This window comes from Schistocerca serialis, chromosome 4 (genome assembly GCF_023864345.2).
Source record: "Schistocerca serialis cubense isolate TAMUIC-IGC-003099 chromosome 4, iqSchSeri2.2, whole genome shotgun sequence".
NCBI classification, from domain to species: domain Eukaryota; kingdom Metazoa; phylum Arthropoda; class Insecta; order Orthoptera; family Acrididae; genus Schistocerca; species Schistocerca serialis.
In genome coordinates, this window is record NC_064641.1 from 901532068 (window position 1) to 901553366 (window position 21299).

The 21299-nt window shown below is 42.5% G+C and overlaps 1 protein-coding gene across 2 annotated transcripts in view; it reads left to right on the forward strand.

Annotated features, from left to right (window-relative positions):
* The window catches only part of LOC126473578 (arylsulfatase B-like), a 255018-nt gene that overhangs the window by 206471 nt on the left and 27248 nt on the right, over window positions 1-21299 (forward strand). For both annotated transcript variants that reach the window (XM_050100724.1, XM_050100723.1), the window contains exons 4-5: window positions 7407-7630; window positions 16612-16873. In XM_050100724.1, coding sequence (XP_049956681.1) covers window positions 7407-7630; window positions 16612-16873 — 486 coding nt within the window. The remainder of the gene's footprint in view (window positions 1-7406; window positions 7631-16611; window positions 16874-21299) is intronic.

Here is a 21299-nt window from a genome sequence, read left to right on the forward strand (position 1 = left end):
GAAGTTTTGGTTTCTCAATTTACTAAAGCTAGTTAGAAGTTGAAATACAGTCAATGCAAACATTTCTTGAATGATGTACACAAAACATACCGTCTATATATCTCACATTTGAAACGGGTTATTATTTAGCAGCTGAAATACAGTCATTGCAAACATTTCTTGAATGCTGTAAACAAATAAACTGTCCACATATTTCACAACTGAAACGGGTGATTCTCGTTTCCTTACTAATTAAACATGGCCTACATCTTTTCTTCAGAGGCTCCTGTGGTTGATCTTCTTCTCCTCTTCTTTGTTGCTGTTGGTGCTCATCTTCTGTGTGCCACGCATTTATAACTTTTGTATGGAGGTCTGCAGTTACTTTCGTACTTCTCCTTTTTACAAGTTCCTGCACAAGTTAGGTCGAAAGATATCTGAGGTATTTTCTTCTCCTGAGATTCTTGCTGGTGTTTCCACTCCAGGTTATAAATGAATTTATGGCAACATGCAAAAGAACACCACCAGAGGCCATCGCTTTGTGTTTCTCGCAACTTTGAAAGACCCAAAAAGTTTGTCGACAGTGTCAACGCCTCCTCTTATACGATTGTAAGAAGTTACAATTTCTGGTTTCTTGAGATTACCTGTTACTTCATCGATTTGTTCATCGTCGTAAAGGCTGGATATCAACCAAACATTCTTGTACTTTTTTGTAACGTATGAAACAAGTGTTGCCTCTTTGTCAAAACCACACTTGAGTGGGGCTCTGGCTTGCTGTCGCTGTGAGTTCTGAAGGAATCCGAGGCTTATTTTTACGTAACGTGCCAAGATATGAAATATTTTTATGCCAATTCCTTTAGCAAATCGTAATCCGTAGGCAGTAATATTTCTACCACTGTACAAAATGGGTGATGCTAACCTTTTCACAACACGGATGGTTTATTGCTTACACTAAATGGACCATCTGGTTGGGTTCCAGCGTATATCTCAATATTACATGTATAAAATAGCCGAGAGTCGACCAAAGCATACATTTTTATAACACATTTCGATGGTTGTTTTGGAATATATTGTATGAAACCGCATCTACCTCGAAAAGCCTCGAGTTTTTCATCGTCTGTGACATTTTCACCAAGTGAATAGCATTTTTGGTAGTTCACAATGTATTCATCAAAACGAATAGATCGCATTAAAACTGAAACCTTTCTACATTCATGACAGGTAGTCAACCATCCGCCATAAGTTGTTGAGATTCAGACGATTCGCATGGTACACACCAGCGAGATAAAGCAGCCCAAATAAGGCTTTCATTTCCACTGTGCATGTCTGTTGAGCCTCCCTTGAACGAGAATAGTTATCTTCTATTGTAAGAATAAATTTGCTTGTATTTTCTACAATGCGTTGAATCATTGTGTCGGAGATCAGGCCTTGTCATGAATCTAGAATATTAGTCACGTTTTTCGCAGGTCCGATTACTCCGGACAGATTTTAATTTTTCCTTTGAACAGTTTGAAATTTCGATTTTACACGTCAGGAATTTTTTTAAATGATAAAATTTTACATAACATGTTTCAACTACGATAGTGCCACTAAGATAGTATATCAGATTTTAGACTAACGAATTTTGTCCAGTATTAACAAAGTACAGAAATGATCATTTAAAGGCATATCATACAAAGGTATTACACTATGTTCACAAATGCATATATTTTCCCAAATCAGCCATTTATATAGCCAAACGAAAACATGTTTAATGAAAAAGCGTCCGGCCTCCTACCTGTCCGAAATTTCGATATGCAAATTTGTTAGAAAAATTATATGTACCCCACAAACCGACCCGCTAGGCAAAAACCAATTTCATTCTACACTGCCCAAAACAATTATGGGATTAGGTGAGATATGATACACAATAGACATATGGTAACGCATTTTTCTCAGATATCGGTTACAACTTAATTTGTGAGATATTACTATATTTTGCTGTCTCAACTCTTTACTTGAGGTTTACATGGCGTTTACGTGGAGCGAGGCGCCATGGGGCTATCATAATAGTGAAAAAGTCATTCTCGTTGCCCTCTAATATGGTGTGTGATCACCTCGGGCGGCCAGTACAGTTGCACACCTGCGTGTCACGGACAGTATCAGGTTATCAATCAGCTCCTGAGGGATATTTGGCCATTCTTCCATGTGTGCCATATCCAGCTCTGCAACCGTTGTAGGAGGTACTGGTCTGTCTGCATTGCGTCTGCCAAGTGCATACCAGACATGCTCAGTCGAGTTTAAGTCCGGTGAACAAGCTGACCACTCCATTCGTTCAATTCCCTCAGCTTCAAGCTTGTTGTCCACCAGTGCAGCTCTGTGGCGACCAGCGTTATCGTCGACCAGAAGGAACAGATCCCCTGTTACACCTGCGTAGGGCACAACAAAAATTCGAAGGATCTCGTCTCTATGCTTTGAGCAGTCAAAGCGCCATTCTCAATGGCATAGAGGTCCGTACGTCCACCAATACTGACTCCTGCCCACAGAATTCGTCCATCAGCATGATATGGTGATGTTTTCTGCACATAAGCAGGATTGTTCCAAGTTCCACGTTCTCTCCAGATGTGGGAAAGACTGAACACAAAATCCTGACTCAACTGTGAACAGCACCCGGCGCCATGCGTTACGACTCCAATCTTGATGTTCCTCCGCCTAATTTCTGCGGGCTATACGGTGTCGTGGTTTTAATGGGACACACACTATATACCTCCGTGTGTAGAGGCCACATTCCCGAAGGAGATTTCGGACTGTTTGTGTTGATATTGCGCGTTCTGTTTCTGCCTGGAGGGTGCGCTGCAGCTGAGTTGCATTCAGCCTCCTGTCTCGACGGGCTGTTAACCGGAGGTAACGTCATCCTTGACGGACTTGGCCTTGCCTTCTTTTAACGGTTCCTGTTCTCGAAATCGCGCCCAGGTCCTGGAAATTTCACTTTGGGACACTCAAATAGCTGCAGCCACCTCCCTCTGTCTCTGTCTCTCTTCCAACCGTCCTATGGCTCTCCGTGCCATAGCTTCGGGTAAGTCACGTTTTTGTTGCATTGCACTACCTACTCACTACACTATCTGAACCCAACTGCTTGTGTAATTCGTTTGGTAGAGTAAACACAGGTCAATACCAACCCCCTCTGCAGCAGCTTTCCGTTATTACCACTATCTCGGTGACCGTAATGTTGCTGTCGCCACTACATAGAACCGTCAGAAAGACGAACCATTTTAGTTCATTCTGCCGATGGCAATACTTCAGAACCTAGATATCTCAACTGATCTAACTGTTTTGACCAGTGTATTTTTGCGATACATGTTTCTGTACTTGTACAGTTGGACATAATTCCCGTTTTCACATTAGAATATGTCATTTCTACTGGAGTGTTGCAGTTTCCAAACTATGGCGTATACGCCACATGACTTTCAAGCACTAGTTTCGCGAGAGATGACCTTTGGCTACGCATCTAAATGGTGCTCTAGGATATCTCTGTTACTAAGGGCTAATGAACTGTCCACGGTGCGTGATGATGGCTTCGTAGAAGCATTGTGGACTGCAGAATATTCGAGTACCGTAAAATATTAAAAACAGAATACAATTTCTCGTCAACTACCGTTCAGAATTCAATAACCCAATAAAGGTTTCCATAACAAGCCAAGTAGAGATTTCAATTTACAGGCCGAAGAACTGAGAAAGCTCTTAATGATTTTCTTATTTTCTTGCATTTCAAGCGATTCTGCCGTGACATGTTCATTTTTTTCACTGTATTTCGTGACTTCTTCATTACGTATTGAAGTGATCGGGACTTCAAAATAATATCAGGCAAAAATTTGTAATGTGCATCGTGTATTGTACAATTACTTCACCACTTAATGAAACCATTTCTTCTATCTTTGCTGATAAGTCGGAGCAAAACTGACGTAACATACTACGTGGCCAAAGGTCAAAACGAACTTCGGAGCATCAGAGCTGACATAACTACACACTATGTGAATGGCGAGTGCTCGTAAGACCGTAAGGACGAAAAGTAATTACTGCAGGACCGCCATTAATTGGCTATCATGAAAAATGAGATATCGCAACAATATGGGCTGTACAATGGGACATTCAGAAAAGGTGAACAGGAGATATTTCAGTATTATGTCTATCAAAGGATACACAATTTTCATGACATGCAGAAAATTAGTGCCGGTTATGTGATCTCCATGACAGGATGAACGCAAAACTTTGATAATCCGGCGCAGACACTGTTATTATTATTAAACTTTAACAAGACGAAGAAAACTAACACGATGAACTAGGAAAGGAACTCAAGAATTGTTACCAAAGGTCACTGGGTGACTTCAAAAGGTACATTCATTGAAGAAGAAGCATTTCAAACGTAATATAGCTCCGGTATGCAAATGAGTGGTATGAACTGTATTTACTGTTATTAAAAAAAGATATTCGTACTGTCGCAGCATAAGTGCACCTATGCATAGTGAACAGTATTTATTTTATTATATTTTTCCGCCTTGCGTCACACATATTATGTCATAACCAGTTTTTTACTTCTTAGGTGGTCGTCATCAGGTGAAACGAACACGTTACATAGTAAATCGTAAAAATGTGACAGTACTGAAGTGTTAAAAAGTCTGCACCGCCTATGATGGAATTTGTATGACAGGAGGGTGAAAAATGCAATAAAATGAAAACAAATTGTGCTCATTTGTGCGTTTCTTTCACACAGTATACATAGCCGATGTATACAAGATTTTTTGCTTGATTCTTTCTCTCGAACTACAGGTTGACGAACAATTTGGCAGAAGCTCATTATGTTGTTGTACATCATGATTTTCAACAGCTTGCAGTGTGCAAATAACTAAAACTGAATTGAATGGTCGATATTAGCTCAATACACCGTGACGGTTCCCTTTGAGGTCAGTTCTAAGCCACCAGCGCTGCGCTTACCTCACAGCGTAACGTTTTTTCCCCTCCAGCCGCCGGCACGGACGTAACGCATTCCCAACATCGTTGCTCAGTAAAAACGTTCTACACCTTTCTGCCTTGCGCAGGTATAATTCATCTGGGAACCACACACTTTCACAGTAGGATAAACTGACTTTCCCTGAAAATAACGACTTTACGGCAGTAATCGAAGTTTTCCTACCTGTAGTGTTGCAATCTGTCGACGACCTTATAAATTCATGACTATTTTACTTCAGCACTGACATACATTCCTTTTAATTCCATAAAGATGTAAATTTCTTATCTGGATTATCAGATGCGTGTTATCTTGCGAAATTACTTGCATGTATTTTTTTTCTTTTGCCTTTTATTTACTGTACATACATGGTTTTGAAAAACAAAGCTTTCATCAATACAGAAGGTACACTTCAGACGCCGAGGATGCCACCCACATTAATTTGTTAGACACGCAAGCTAATGCTCAGTTACGCACTGGGCCATTAGATACTTGTCCGGGAGGAACCGTTTGAGAAGTAAACTAAAATCAGCTTCCATCCTGATACTGATCATAAACGCTTCTCTTGGTTGTAAAGCAAACGGCAGGACTGGATATCCCGTTCTAAATCTTTACAACTGAGACCCCTTACGACCCGTTACCAGTAGCCTGGTGCTTGGCCGCTCAGAAATGGGCTTTTCAATGGGTCCGATCTCCTACGTTTCTCTCCTAGCCTTGCGTCTGTACAAACAGTAAAAGATCTCTGACAAGGATGATTGTCACAGAAATTGAGGTATAATGAGAGATGGTGATACAGACCTTCAGTGCTCTGAAGCCGACGCCATCCCATTATACGCCCAAAAAACAAAAGCAGACTACTCCTAACGATTGATTCTTGTGCATTGATCCGGCATCATGGTACAACCAGTGTCGTTAATTTATTTTTAGGGTCCGTACCTAAATCGGTGAAAATGGAACCGTTATAGGATCATTTCGTTGGCAGTCAGTCAATCAGTTACTCTGTCTTTCTGTCTGTCGGACTCCAAAAATCATAGGGTAAAGGTATCGAGTTCAAATTTATGTCACATACTAAATGCTAGTGTCCGTTGGCGGTGTACAAAATTGAAACTTCCTTGCCAACACAATCAAAATATGCGACCATTTATGTCATACATTTTCACACTCGCAAACTCAATCATCAAGACTCATACGGTACTTATCGCTAATCTAAAATCATAAAATTTAGGAAACAGCAAACTTTCACTGTCAAAGTCTAGGAAAAAACTCGGAAATTGTTAATTTGTAATTATATCACAGGAAAAAAATTATTTTGTCATTTGTTATGCGAGTTGTCTGTCTCTTTGTGAAGCCCCATTTTTCTCAAAACGGATAGACGTTTCAAGTTGAAATTTACGTCACAAATTAAAGTCTATAGTCCCTTGGTGAAGTAGGAAACTTTAGCTTCTAGGTCAATGAAATCAAAAGATACGGTTATTTATGTCACATATTTTGACACTCGCAAACTCACTCATCAAAACCTATGGCAAGACGAATAGCTTCACAGTACAAGGAAAAATCCGAAACTGTTAATTCGTAATTAAGATGCCTTTTTCTAAGGAATGGAGTTGACATTCTCTATTCCTACAGTGCGTGTACTGCCTACACGCCAAATATACACATACTTGAAAATAAGAATCATTTCCCGTAACACGTCGTGTAATACATAAATAAGAGAAAATCGTTATTTATAAACAAACCCATAGAGCTATCCTTTGGCCAGTTTCTGCAGCCGATTTTGGTTTAAATGGAATTCCATGTCATTTCAGATATGTGTGTCAATTTTTACCTCTCTAACTGTATTATACCCTGAATAAGTGCATTTGGTTCAAATGGTTCAAATGGCTCTGAGCACTATTGGACAATAGCTGAGGTCATCAGTCCCTTAGAACTCAGAACTACTTAAACCTAACTGACCAAAGACATCACACACATACATGCCCGAGGCAGGATTCGAACCTGCGACAGCGGTCGTGCGGTTCCAGACTGAAGCGCCAAGAACCGCTCGGCCACACCGGCCGGATAGTACATTTGCAAATGTTAGTTGACTCCTGGGTTGCCGGCCGCTGTGGCCGAGCGGTTCTAGGCGCTTCAGTCCGGAACCGAGCTGCTGCTACGTTCGCAGGTTCGAATCCTGCCTCGGGCATGGATGTGTGTTGTACCCTTAGGTTAGTTAGATTTAAGTAGTTCTAAGTCTAGGGGACTGACTACCTCAGATGTCAGGTCCCATAGTGGTTAGAGCCATTTGAACCATTATTTGATTCCTGGGTTACCATGTCATTTAGAATGTCAGAGAATGTATATTGCAGAACTGTTTCTTGAATTGGTGTTGCGCAAAGCATAGAATTTCTTTGCAGAATGATCATGGATCTTCGGTATTCTAATGACGAATGTGTTACCATGACGGCAGGCATGCAGGGGTACCCTCTGATGGCGGCGGAGCCCCGCGGCATGCCGGAGGGCAAGATCCTGCCGCAGTACCTCAAGGACCTGGGCTACGTGACGAGGGCCGTGGGCAAGTGGCACCTGGGCTACTACCGCAAGCAGATGACGCCCACGTTCCGAGGCTTCGACTCGCACTTCGGCTACTACGGCGGCTTCGTCAGCTACTACGACTACATCCTGCAGGATGTCGTGAGTACACTCCGTCTACTCTATGAACCTGCGTACTAGCGAAAGTCGTCCTACACAAATCTAACCGAGCTGTCATAAGTTATCCTCATCACATTACGATACGACAATTTTTAGAACTCCACTGGGTGTTAACTTGCTCTATTATTTACCAATTCCGAAATAAGTGGTGTTTTATGAGACTTCCACATCGGCACAATAATCTGAAAATACGGATAGAAATTGGGATACCGGGTGAATTTATTGTATAGACTTGTTACCGCAATGGTTTCGCTACAGAGAAAGACGACAACAAATTAAAATGTTGAAAATCTGTAAAACAGTTTAGATTGCGTTTTCAGATTTTCTATTTGTTGACAACCGGTTTCGGCCCTTTCCTCAGGCCATCTTCAGTCTTACACCACCATTGTAGCTGCTAGTGGCGACAGACGGATCGCGATCCGTGGAAGTAAGGTGCACAGAAGTGCTCGTAGTTCTTAATGTATACGTTTCAGAGCCAATGTTTAATAGAGTTATGTCCTTTGAATCACGATTCCTGTCATATCCCTCAATATTAACCATTCTTCCTGGGAAACCGTGTATGACGTCTCAACAAAGCAATCATCATTAGCTTTTAGTACGACTTATGATATATGTAAATTGCAATACAAATAATTTCACATTTTACATCAAGGTCAGCAGAGAACAAAAATATATTTGAAATAAATTGTTTCGTAAAATACAGAGGTCTCCAACGCTAAATTTTGTAAGATGGACAGTTTTAACGGTTAATATTACAGTATACATGTTTTCTCTGATAGTGGTGACTCCAATGACAAAGTTCCATCATTTCATACGATGTATACATTTTCATTTCGTACTGAAGACTAGTTTTTTACATTATGAACAAACGATCTGGTCGTTCAATGAAATTCTGAGTGAATATTCTTTGAAACCTTTATTCTTCGTAATTTTATAGGGTGATAGACGTAGACAAGAAATTATAAATATGGGTTTTGTAAATAAATACCACCATGCAAATAATTTTGGAAATTAGAACATTATCATACACCAATGGTTCCCATCCTGAGTGGTACAAACGATTCGATTCTGTTTCAGTCCGGAAATTAAATTGCTTTCAACATTTCATTTCTTTCATCACAATTTCGTAAGACTCTAATATTGATTATATAAATTATCAATGAAACACCCTGCTAAACCCGAAGGTCAGGACAGGTAGTTGGAATTGTGGAAAGGGGCAAAATGAGCGCCTGCCAGTTACACTCGAACACATATAAATTTATTTATTAGCCTAAACATTACAATACAAATTCTTGAACTTAGTTATCGGCTGAATACACCACACTATCTTATGCCTTAAGGCCAGAGCCACTTTAATTTTAAAAAAAGGCTAAAACAAATTAACTCAAAATTCAGAGGCCAAAAAGAATATTAAGAAGGCAGAAGGCCTCACGTTGAGTACTATAACTTGGCTGAAGGCCCAAAAATGTAACACTCGAAAAGCAACAACCTTTATTTAAAGACGGCTGAAGGCAGTTGATTTAAGACTCAAGGTAAAATTAAATAAAAAGCAAATAAAAAAACACGAATCAGAAGGCCTTATCTTCAATTAGGCTGAAGGCCCCAAGCAGTCTGAGGCTCGAAAGACAAAGATCCTTAATTTATAAACGGCTGAAGGCCCCATGACTTAAATCTGAATGTAAAATAAATTTAAACAACAAAGCCTTATCCTAAATTAGGCTGAAGGCCCCAAAGAATGTAACACTTGACAAGCAAGGAACTTTAATATTTTAAAACGGCTGAATGCCCAAGACTTAAAACACAACGAAAAACAATTCAACTTTGATTCAAAACCATCGGCTATGAGCCATACAAATACACACAACAGAAAATAAGAAAAGGCAATGCAGCTAACGGCGCTCAGAAGTTTTGGAGATCGGCCAGCACTTGAATTACTAACGTTCACTTAGGTGATACAGGCAGTCGGCCCAACAATTCTCGATCCGACGACAACGCCACTAACAGACAGTCAATGGACCCACCGACAAGGTAACTTGGGCACCACTCGACCAGCACACAACCGGGAGTTCAATGCAAACGTAAAAGGCATAGACGCCCACAACCAAGCATACACTAAGCTGTAGAACTAGAAACCGTGCTGGACAGCGACAACACGATGAGGAAATGGCACTGCCTAACTTTACGTCAACGGCGAGGGCAGTTAATCGGAACGTTAACGGCCACAAGGCAGAAAATTCTGCCGGGGCACTTCAATTGCAAATAACATAAATACAGTTAGACTCCACCAGACGGTGGCTTAACCTTCGCCACCTCGAACAGACACGTTGTTGCTCGTGGGAATGTCCAACACCCAACAATGAGAACTAAAAGGCACAATGTGAACAGTCTTGACTTGCTGGTAAATTGAATCCACACTGAGCTTCCGTGTCCAGGTTCGGTGAGCCACGGACCTCGTAGCAATGGGAACAGCCCCACACGGCGTAAAGACTGCCAGCAGGCCCAGGCATACCGCGCCCTGCGGAGATTTCCTCGCTGCTCCACGCCAACCGACCGACCGCCACACATCAGCACGGAGACAACACTAAAGTAACCGAGCAGTCGACACCACAAGCTACACACACTTTCACTAACACTAGCACGGACTAGACAATACTAACGGTAGTGACTGTGCAATAACAACGAGTCGGCACACACAGGCAACCCATAAGCGATCGCCGTCCAACATACACGTCGTCCGAACAAGACGACCGACCGGTGTCCAGCCAAGGTCGTCCGCACTCAAGTGATATGTGTCGGCAACCTTCGGACGAGGCATGGCTGTCTGGACCCCACTGCAGCCGCCCCCCGACTGAACTTCTGCTGCGCCCTAAGGCAGACATTGGCAGGTCCGAACTGCACTGATAGTGCCTCCCAACTCACTGACAGATCCGAACTAACTCCTAACACACGATAACCAGGAAGTAATAGCAGTCAGCAAAGATAATACCCCAGAGCTTATATGGATAAGCGCCGCTGCTGCCGCTCACAGGGAGGCAAAGCAGCAACTCAGTGACAACAGAAATTGAAAGTAACATAACGATGTGGCAGGGTGGTGCTTAAAAAAATTAAATAAAATAAAGTGAGGATGTAAAATAATAGATGGGGCGAACACGATCCATTCACGGCTCAATAAATAGTTCTTTTTTCTCAATTACTAGCATTAATGAAGTGGTTGTTGAGGTTTCTCACGGAGTCCACCCACTACACACGTGTACTACGCTTTGCCTTGTGAAATGCTGACGATAAAAGTGAGACATTTACATAATAAATGCTAAAAATCTCAAGAAAATGTCTTCTCCAAGCTGTAGATAGTACCTGAAGTAGCCCATAAATTGTTTCAAAGGTCATTTCGAAACAGATAAATGAGTTAATAGGCCGTACGACACAGTAGTAAGTACATCAGAGTTAGTATAGTGCTGTACAGAGTATTATTATTACGATTACCATTACTATTAGCTGCTGTGGTAAGACACAAAGCATTAACAGCCTGAAAGCTTCCAATTTCTGACAGTTCGGATGTAAGAACTGCAGCTATCTAGTGTAGTAAGTATAGTGCACACATTGTAACTTGAATTTGATTTTCAATACGGTTGCAGTGTGAAAGGTCAAGCAAGGGCCGCACTGGAGAGGAGTAGTGCGGGGGAGCATGTTTTGTGGCAAGTGTCTACATTCTCTGAGGAAGTTAGTTTTTTTGTCGGAGTACTTGTGAGTAGCACTTGCGATGCATCTCGAATTTCTTCATCACTCATTGTAACAAACGCACACATAACACACAAACACGCACACACACACACACACACACACACACACACACACACACACACACACACAGTGCACGCGCGCACACACGCTCATTCACACACAATACAAACAAAAATTAAATATGCTTCATATTACATCAGCTGATAAATAAGGCTGTTCGAAGAGAAGTCTTTCATTCTAAAGTTGTTCAGTTATGTGCTTAAGTCTTAAGTTGGTGAAAATGATGATGTCGGTGAGGGCGGGGGTGGAGGGTGGGGGAGGGCCAATGGACGGCAGGGAGGAAATGGAGGCTGGGAAACTAGCTAATATCTAATTGCACTCAAGCGTAATCGTCTAAGAAAGGTTGGAAACCACTGTCATACCTACAAATCTATGTATCAGAGATACCATTTAGAGCGATGTACACTACTGGCAATTGAAATTGCTACACCACGAAGATAACGTGCTACAGACGCGAAATTTCACTGACAGGAAAAAGTTGATGTGATATGCAAATGATTAGCCTTTCAGAGCATTCAAACTAAATTGGCGCCGGTGGCGCCACTTACAATCTGCTGGCATGAGGAAAGTTTCCAACTTTATTTCTCATACACAAACAGCAGTTGACCGGCGTTGCTTGGTGAAACGTAGTTGTGATGCCTCGTGTAAGCAGGAGAAAATCGTACCATCACGTTTCCGACTTTGATAAAAGTCGGTGTATCGTATGGTGGCATTGCCGCTCGCGTTGGTCGAGATCCAATGACTGTTAGCAGAATATGGAATCGGTGGGTTCAGGAGGGCAATACGAAACTCCGCGCAGGATCCCAACGGCCTCGTATCACTAGCAGTTGAGATGACAGGCATATTATCCGTATGGCTGTAACGGATCTGGCAGCCACGTCTCGATCCCTGAGTCAGTAGATGGAGACGTTTGCAAGACAACAACCATCTGCACGAACAGTTCGACGACGTTTGCAGGAGCATGGACTATCAGCTCGGAAACCATGGCTGCGGTTGCCCTTGACGCTGCATCACAGACAGGAGCGCCTGCGATGGTGTACTCAACGACGAACCTGGGTGCACGAATGGCAATACGTCATTTTTTCGGATGAATCCAGGTTCTGTTTACAGCATCACGATGGTCGGATCCGTGTTTGGCGACATCGTGGTGAATGCACATTGGAAGCGTGTATTCGTCATCGCCATACTGGCGTATCACCCGGCGTGATGGTACGGAGTGCCATTGGTTTCACGTCTCGGACACCTCTTGTTCACACTGACGGCACATTGAACAGTGGACTTTACATTTCAGATTTGTTACGAACCGTGGCTCTACCCTTCATTCGATCGGTGCGAAACCTTACATTTCAGCAGCATAATGCACGACCGATGGGGGTACCCGTGGTCTAGGGGTAGCGTCTTTGATTCATAATCAAAACGTCTTCGGTCACGGGTTCGATCCCCGCCACTGCCTAAATTTTGATAAATAATCAGCATTGGCGGCCGAAGACTTCCGGCATAAGAAGTCAGCCTCATTCTGCCAACGGCCTTGTCAAAGAGGGCGGAGGAGCGGATAGAGGTTCAGGGCACTCTCTTGTCCTAGGGGTGGGAAATTGCCCCTAAACGCGGAAGAATCAGCAATGATCAACGACATGAGGATGCAGAAGGCAATGGAAACCACTGCATTAAAGACACGTAACGTGTATCCACAGGACATGTGGCCTGTAATTGAAGAAGTGTCATCATGATCTCTCCATTGGCAAAAGATTTCGGAATAGTCCCCCATTCGGATCTCCGGGATGGGAGGTTACCATGAGACAAAGATTGAATAATCAACGAAAGGATAACGTTCTACGAGTCGGGGCGTGGAATGTCAGAAGCTTGAACGTGGTAGGGAAACTAGAAAATCTGAAAAGGGAAATGCAAAGGCTCAATCTAGATATAGTAGAGGTCAGTGAAGTGAAGTGGAAGGAAGACAAGGATTTCTGGTCAGATGAGTATCGGGTAATATCAACAGCAGCAGAAAATGGTATAATAGGTGTAGGATTCGTTATGAATAGGAAGGTAGGGCAGAGGGTGTGTTACTGTGAACAGTTCAGTGACCGGGTTGTTCTAATCAGAATCGACAGCAGACCAACACCGACAACGATAGTTCAGGTATACATGCCGACGTCGCAAGCTGAAGATGAACAGATAGAGAAAGTGTATCAGGATATCGAAAGGGTAATGCAGTATGTAAAGAGGGACGAAAATCTAATAGTCATGGGCGACTGGAATGCAGTTGTAGGGGAAGGAGTAGAAGAAAAGGTTACAGGAGAATATGGGCTTGGGACAAGGAATGAAAGAGGAGAAAGACTAATTGAGTTCTGTAACAAGTTTCAGCTAGTAATAGCGAATACCCTGTTCAAGAATCACAAGAGGAGGGGGTATACTTGGAAAAGGCCGGGAGATAGGGGAAGATTTCAATTAGATTACATCATGGTCAGACAGAGATTCCAAAATCAGATACTGGATTGTAAGGCGTACCCAGGAGCAGATATAGACTCAGATCACAATATAGTAGTGATGAAGAGTAGTCTGAAGTTCAAGACATTAGTCAGGAAGAATCAATACGCAAAGAAGTGGGATACGGAAGTATTAAGGAATGACGAGATACGTTTGAAGTTCTCTAACGCTATAGATACAGCAATAAGGAATAGCGCAGTAGACAGTACAGTTGAAGAGGAATGGACATCTCTAAAAAGGGCCATCACAGAAGTTGGGAAGGAAAACATAGGTACAAAGAAGGTAGCTGCGAAGAAACCATGAGTAACAGAAGAAATACTTCTGTTGATTGATGAAAGGAGGAAGTACAAACATGTTCAGGGAAAATCAGGAATACAGAAATACAAGTCGCTGAGGAATCAAATAAATAGGAAGTGCAGGGAAGCTAAGACGAAATGGCTGCAGGAAAAATGTGAAGACATCGAAAAAGATATGATTGTCGGAAAGCATACAGGAAAGTCAAAACAACCTTTGGTGACATTAAAAGCAACGGTGGTAACATTAAGAGTGCAGCGGGAATTCCACTGTTAAATGCAGAGTAGAGAGCAGATAGGTGGAAAGAATACACTAAAAGCCTCTATGAGGGTCAAGATTTGTGTGATGTGATAGAAGAAGAAACAGGAGTCGATTTAGAAGAGATAGGGGATCGAGTATTAGAATCGGAATTTAACAGAGCTTTGGAGGACTTACGGTCAAATAAGGCAGAAGGGATAGATAACATTCCATCAGAATTTCTAAAATCATTGGGGGAAGTGGCAACAAAACGACTATTCACGTTGGTGTGTAGAATATATGAGCCTGCCGATATTCCATCTAACTTTCGGAAAAGCATCATCCACACAATTCCGAAGACGGCAAGAGCTGACATGTGCGAGAATTATCGCACAATCAGCTTAACAGCTCATGCATCGAAGCTGCTTACAAGAATAATATACAGAAGAATGGAAAAGAAAATTGAGAATGCGCAAGGTGACGATCAGTTTGGCTTTAGGAAAAGTAAAGGGACGAGAGAGGCAATTCTGACGTTACGGCTAGTAATGGAAGCAAGGCTAAAGAAAAATCTAGACACTTTCATAGGATTTGTCGACCTGGAAAAAGCGTTCGACAATATAAAATGGTGCAAGCTGTTCGAGATTTTGAAAAAAGTAGGGGTAAGCTATAGGGAGAGACGGGTCATATACGATATATACAACAACCAAGAGGGAATAATGAGAGTGGACAATCAAGATCGAAGTGCTCGTATTAAGAAGGGTGTAAGACAAGGCTGTAGCCTTTCGCCCCTACTCTTCAATCTGTACATCGAGGAAGCAGTGGTGGAAATAAAAGAAAAGTTCAGGAGTGGAATTAAAATACAAGGAGAAAGGATATCAATGATACGATTCGCTGATGACATTGCTATCCTGAGTGAAAGTGAAGAAGAATTAAATGATCTGCTGAACGGAATGAACAGTCTAATGAGTACACAGTATGGTTTGAGAGTAAATCGGAGAAAGACGAAAATAATGAGAAGTAGTAGAAATGAGAACAGCGAGAAACTTAACATCAGTATTGATGGTCACGAAGTCAATGAATTTAAGGAATTCTGCTACCTAGGCAGTAAAATAACCAATGACGGACGGAGCAAGGAGGACATCAAAAGCAGACTCGCTATGGCAAAAAAGGCATTTCTGGACAAGAGAAGTCTACCAATATCAAATACCTGCCTTAATTTGAGGAAGAAATTTCTGAGGATGTACGTGTGGAGTACAGCATTGTATGGTAGTGAAACATGGACAGTGGGAAAACCGGAACAGAAGAGAATCGAAGCATTTGAGATGTGGTGCTATAGACGAATGTTGAAAATTAGGTGGACTGATAAGGTAAGGAATGAGGAGGTTCTACGCAGAATCGGAGAGGAGAGAAATATGTGGAAAACACTGCTAAGGAGAAGGGACAGGATGATAGGACATCTGCTAAAACATAAGGGAATTGCTTCCATGGTACTAGAGGGAGCTATAGAGGGCAAAAACTGTAGGGGACGACAGAGATTGGAATACGTCAAGCAAATAATTGAGGACGTAGGTTGCAAGTGCTACTCTGAGATGAAGAGGTTAGCACAGGAAAGGAATTCGTGGCGGGCCGCATCAAACCAGTCAGTAGACTGATGACAAAAAAAAATGCACGACCGCACGTTGCAGGTCCAGTACGGGCCTTGCTGGATGCAGAAAATGTTCGACTGCTTCCCTGGCCAGCAAATTCTCCAAATCTCTCACCAACTGAAAACGTCTGGTCAATGGTGGCCGAGCAACTGGCTCGTCACAATACGCCAGTCACTACTCTTCATGAACTGTGGTATCGTGTTGAAGCTGCATGGGCAGCTGTACCTGTACACGCCATCCAAGCTCTGTTTGACTCAATACCCAGGCGTATCAAGGCCATTATTACGGCCAGAGGTAATCCTGATTTCTCAGGATCTATGCACCTAAATTGCGTGAAAATGTGATCACATGTCAGTTCTAGTATAATATATTTGTCCAATGAATTCCCATTTATCGTCTGAATTTCTTCTTTGTTGTAGCAATTTTAATGGCCAGTAGTGTATATTAAAGAGAAGTATCGTGTACTGCTATTGATAAGTCTCCGTCTGCTGCCTCGCACAGTACAACGGGACGCCGTACAGCGGGTTCGGCCTGCGGCGCAACCTGAGCGTGGCCTGGGACAAGGTGGGCCAGTACGCGACGGACGTGTTCACGGAGGAGGCGGTGAGCGTCATCGAGCAGCACGACGACCGCGACCCCCTCTTCCTCTACCTGGCGCACGTAGCGCCGCACGCCGGCAACCGTGGGAAGCTGCTGGAGGCGCCGCAGGACGTCATCAACCGCTTCCCCTACATCCCGGACCCCGACCGCCGCACATACGCAGGTGCGTCGCACCTCGAGTGCCAACTTTGCACTACACTCTTCCCTGACGATACTCAACCGTCTTCATATTCACATCTCTTGCGTGTAAAAGAAAGATCATTTGTGAGATCATAGTGTCAATAGTTTAATAGCTGTTTAAAACTTCTGTTGAAATATATCGACCGACAAGACGAGATCGACAATATAAAACTACTTTCTTCGGGTTTCTTATCATATTTATCGGTTTGTTGCACAAAAGGTGCCTTTACGATTCGGGCATTTCAGCAACCCATCGTCGACTGGTTTTTTTAATAATAAAGAAAAAGCGCGAAATGAAGTTTCAGTATATTAAATACCAAAATAAAATTAATTATTGTACACAACTACTCACATCTGAAATAAGTACATAGTAACTACTGCTAGTCAGTAAAAACATTCAAAGTGTAAACTTGTCTGCACATTGCTTGTTGATACTGAAAGCTACAATAACAAGGCTATTATACAACGTCGCTGAAAAATTGATCTTACATCATTTGCTTAGGCATGGGAGTGCAGCTGATGTCAGTACATGAAACATTTCCCGGGACAGTTTCATTTTGCCATATGAATGTCAGTACATGGAACATTTCCCGGGGCAGTTTCATTTTGCCATATGAACGTAACGGTAATAATTTGAAATTGATTATGAGACACAATCTACTCAATGTGAAAACTGGAAAAACATTATGCAACTACTGAGTGATGTGCAACTGAACTTTGACGAGTTACTGTATAATGTACGAGGGTTATTCGGAAAATAAGGAACGATCGGTCACGAAATGGAAAATACAGTAAAATTCTGATGAAGCTTTGCACAGATGCGTCGGGCACTGTGTCTAGTACGCCCATCAATCACATCGTGTTGCTCTTTTCAGTTCTGAGCTCACAGTGAGACCGTGAAAATATCTAGAAATTAGCGTCTCCCGCCAAGTATTAGGGCCAGGCGTAAGATTTCGCCTGAAGCTATGCAATCCACATAACATAACTGCCATACAGTTCGTTTTACACGACAATTCTCGGCCGCACTGTGCAGGGACAATAAAGACGCTCCTGCAACGTTTTTGATGAGAAGTGTTTGATCACCCACAATACAGCCCGTAACTGGCTACCCCTGAGGTTCATCTCTGCTCAAATGAACCGCTGGCTATGAAGACAATATTTTGACACAGACAACGAGCTGCAGTCCAGGGCAGAAAATTCTCGAAAAGCGCTGTCTGCTATAACGAGGGTATTGAAAAGTTGGTACAACGCTAAGACAGATGTCTAAGTCTGAGCGGCTACTGTGTACAGAAGTAGCTGGAAGGTGTAACTAACCGTTGCAAATAGAACGGTTTTAATTTTCCCTGTTGTTTCCTTTCCGCGACTCATCGTTCCTAACTTTCCGAATATTACTCGTAATTAGGTGCGTGTAGTTGTGTGTACATGCTACAACAAGTTTACTGCGAACTGGGTGTGGACTTTCCGCCTTACAGAATACCAGTACATAACTCAGAGACTTTTGAAAAGCATTAAAATGAAGCCTGAACTATTCTGTTATAATTAGAAGAAATACTTTCGTTTAAAGTGCAAACTACTGAGTGTGAAACCGGAGATGGAGATGGAGAAAATATTTTCGTTCAACGAAGGGTGTCCGGTAGGACAAGAGAGCGAAGATGAGTCTGCTGTATTCTGCTCTGTTGTAGAGTACACTCCAAGAATGATGCGTGCTTTGTAAAAGCATACTACAACACTTAACAGGCGTAACGTCTGTTGTACCAGTTCCAGTTAGGTGGCTACCACTGACAGAACTACTGACTGACAACTACGGAGCCAGTTATAATACTTTGGTTTGGATGACACTCGACCTCAGTACAGTAGGTATCTGCATCAAAGTCCAAATCTGGTTGCTAAATGCTTCCAAGAAATTTTCCTAAGTCCTGTTGTGAAGCGAAGAACTGATATACGAGCGGCACTCATCAGAGACTAGTTGCTGGCACTCGTCCTACCTAGGAAGCTGGGCGTCGTCCCCGGAAGTAGATCCACTGATAGACTCTTCAGTCGACTTTAACTTGTTGGGCCCTACAGCCCACATTAATACCCGGCAGACGGTGTGATACCGTGCAACGCTCCATTCCGTCTCACATGACAGGCAATGAAAGCATGGCAACAAAGTTATCACCCTCTGCAGGCCACGCTGAAACTACTAAAGGCACGTTGTGCGTCGTACCACCGCTTAACGCCTGGTGAGCAGGCAACCCAAATTACACCTCTCTACCGCGTGGAGCCGCAGATCACTGAAGCGTACTCAAGGCTGACCGAGGAAATTGTTACGACTCGCAACGAGGCACTGAAATGTTTTGCCTGGTCATCATGCAGGATGAAATTTGTTTGACGCTACCGATATTTCGACTCCCCGAAAAATAAGAAATGCCATGAGGAAACATGTGAATTAAAAATAGAAACAGGAATGATTGAATTGCAGTCCGGAAAGCGAACTGAATGCAGTGTCGTAAGTGTACTTTTGTAAATAAATTACCTCTATCCGACTCAATATCGTGTATTTAATACGCTGGGCTATAAAATGTAAAATGTAGGATTTCTGTAAATATAGTAAATACCAGTTTGCCATAAACACTGTTATGAATTGGATTATCGTGTTTCGTATTTTTTTTTTTTTTTTCACTACACAATGGAGTCTCAGCTTCCCATTAATCCGAATAATCTTGAGCTTGCTATATTTTATTTTGTAATTTAGTTTCGTAGTAAATTATTTCCTTTTTCTTGCGGTTTATTCTATAGTACTGAGTCCGCTGTTTTAATTATATCAAAAACTTTTACTGATTTTATACAGAGCCAGATGCTTTTCTGGTTCGGTAGCATGGAGTGATCTGTTGGTAAACTAGTAAACTTAATCTGGGTCTCTGGTCAAAAATAGGCAGAAATGGTACTTCAAAACATTTAACTACTAACGTCAAACGACTTTTTATTGCATCCATTGATGAAGGAGTCGTACCTCACAAGTGCACTGGCCACATTGTGATTAATTAACGTAGGAGGAATTTCTGCTCTAAAAAGCAGTAAAACAATTTCTTTGTCGTGTTGCAACGGAAAAAAGCAGCATTGTATGCCTTATGGAGACGAACGCAGGGTTTAGCTGTACCTCGTACATATACATTTTAATCCATTTTCTGATACATCTGAGAATGACCTGCGAGGCTTGAATTAAAAGACTGAATTTAAACCTTTGGATTTACTTCACTTACTTTTTTACATGGAGGAATTTAGTTTAACTGAGTAACAAATAATGTTCTTGAGTACTACTGTCCCTTACGAAGTACAGACTTGATCGTAACTTGGCAGACGAAGAGATCAGTATGGGGGGAGGGAGATTTTATAAGCTGATGCACGATCCATCATGCTGCATCATAGACAAGCATTGCTGAAAACAAAGAGAGAAAGTTGTAATTTTTCATTCACAGAAATTCGCAGGGCTGATAAACTTAAAATTTCGTTAATCGATTTGCACAGAACAACAGTTGGGCGAGAGAAAAACTGGATGCTAATTACAGTAATTGAAACAAGATAACGAACACACTGTTCAACCTAAAACAGGGCGGTGTAAGTAATGTAACTTACGACACACCTGGCAAATAGATCAGTAGTTCGGAAAGAGTTTGGTACAAAGAATTGGGAGTAGTAACCAGCGATGATCACGAACTAACTAATGGTGCGCCAGCAAGCAGTTGCTTTGCGTCACACCGTGACTGCCTCGTGGTACAACTGCACAGCACGTCCACATCGGCCAACAGCATTTTTGTTGCTCAACCCGTCTTAATCTGCCTAGTTCGCTCCACTACTCCTACCAGAAGACGCACTATTTTGGCGTATCTTCCGGCCAATCAAAGCTCTAACTTCCAGGAGCAACATGACGGAGCCATCGGCTCGTGTCAAAAGCGCGGACTGTGGGTTCCCTGTTCATTCGTTTTAACGGGCAGGCTCTCTTGAAAGATCTCGAAAATTCTTCCGCAAGCTTCACGCAAGCAATGGAAACACACGGCCACGAATTCGGAGGGAGTGACCATTCCATCTGCGTGCCCCAAGTCACGTACGCCAAGACAGAGATCACTGGTGTCCTCTGCCCCCATCTCTCTCCTTGCTCTCCGATCTCCACCCCCCCCCCATCCCCTCCCAACCTACTGTGTTGTAGATTCAGCTCTGTAAGCTTTGGGTGAGCAGAAAACTCGCGTTAGCCTACAGCCAAACTAACAATGGATTTCATGCAAGACAGGGAGTGTCCATGGAATAGAGGCTGCTGACCATCAAGCGGAAAGCCAAGATTAAAATAAAAAAAAACCTTCGGATCACTTTTCATAGGCGTTGGTCCGAGTAGAAAATGATAAAGATAGAATATGAAAATGATAAAATACCGT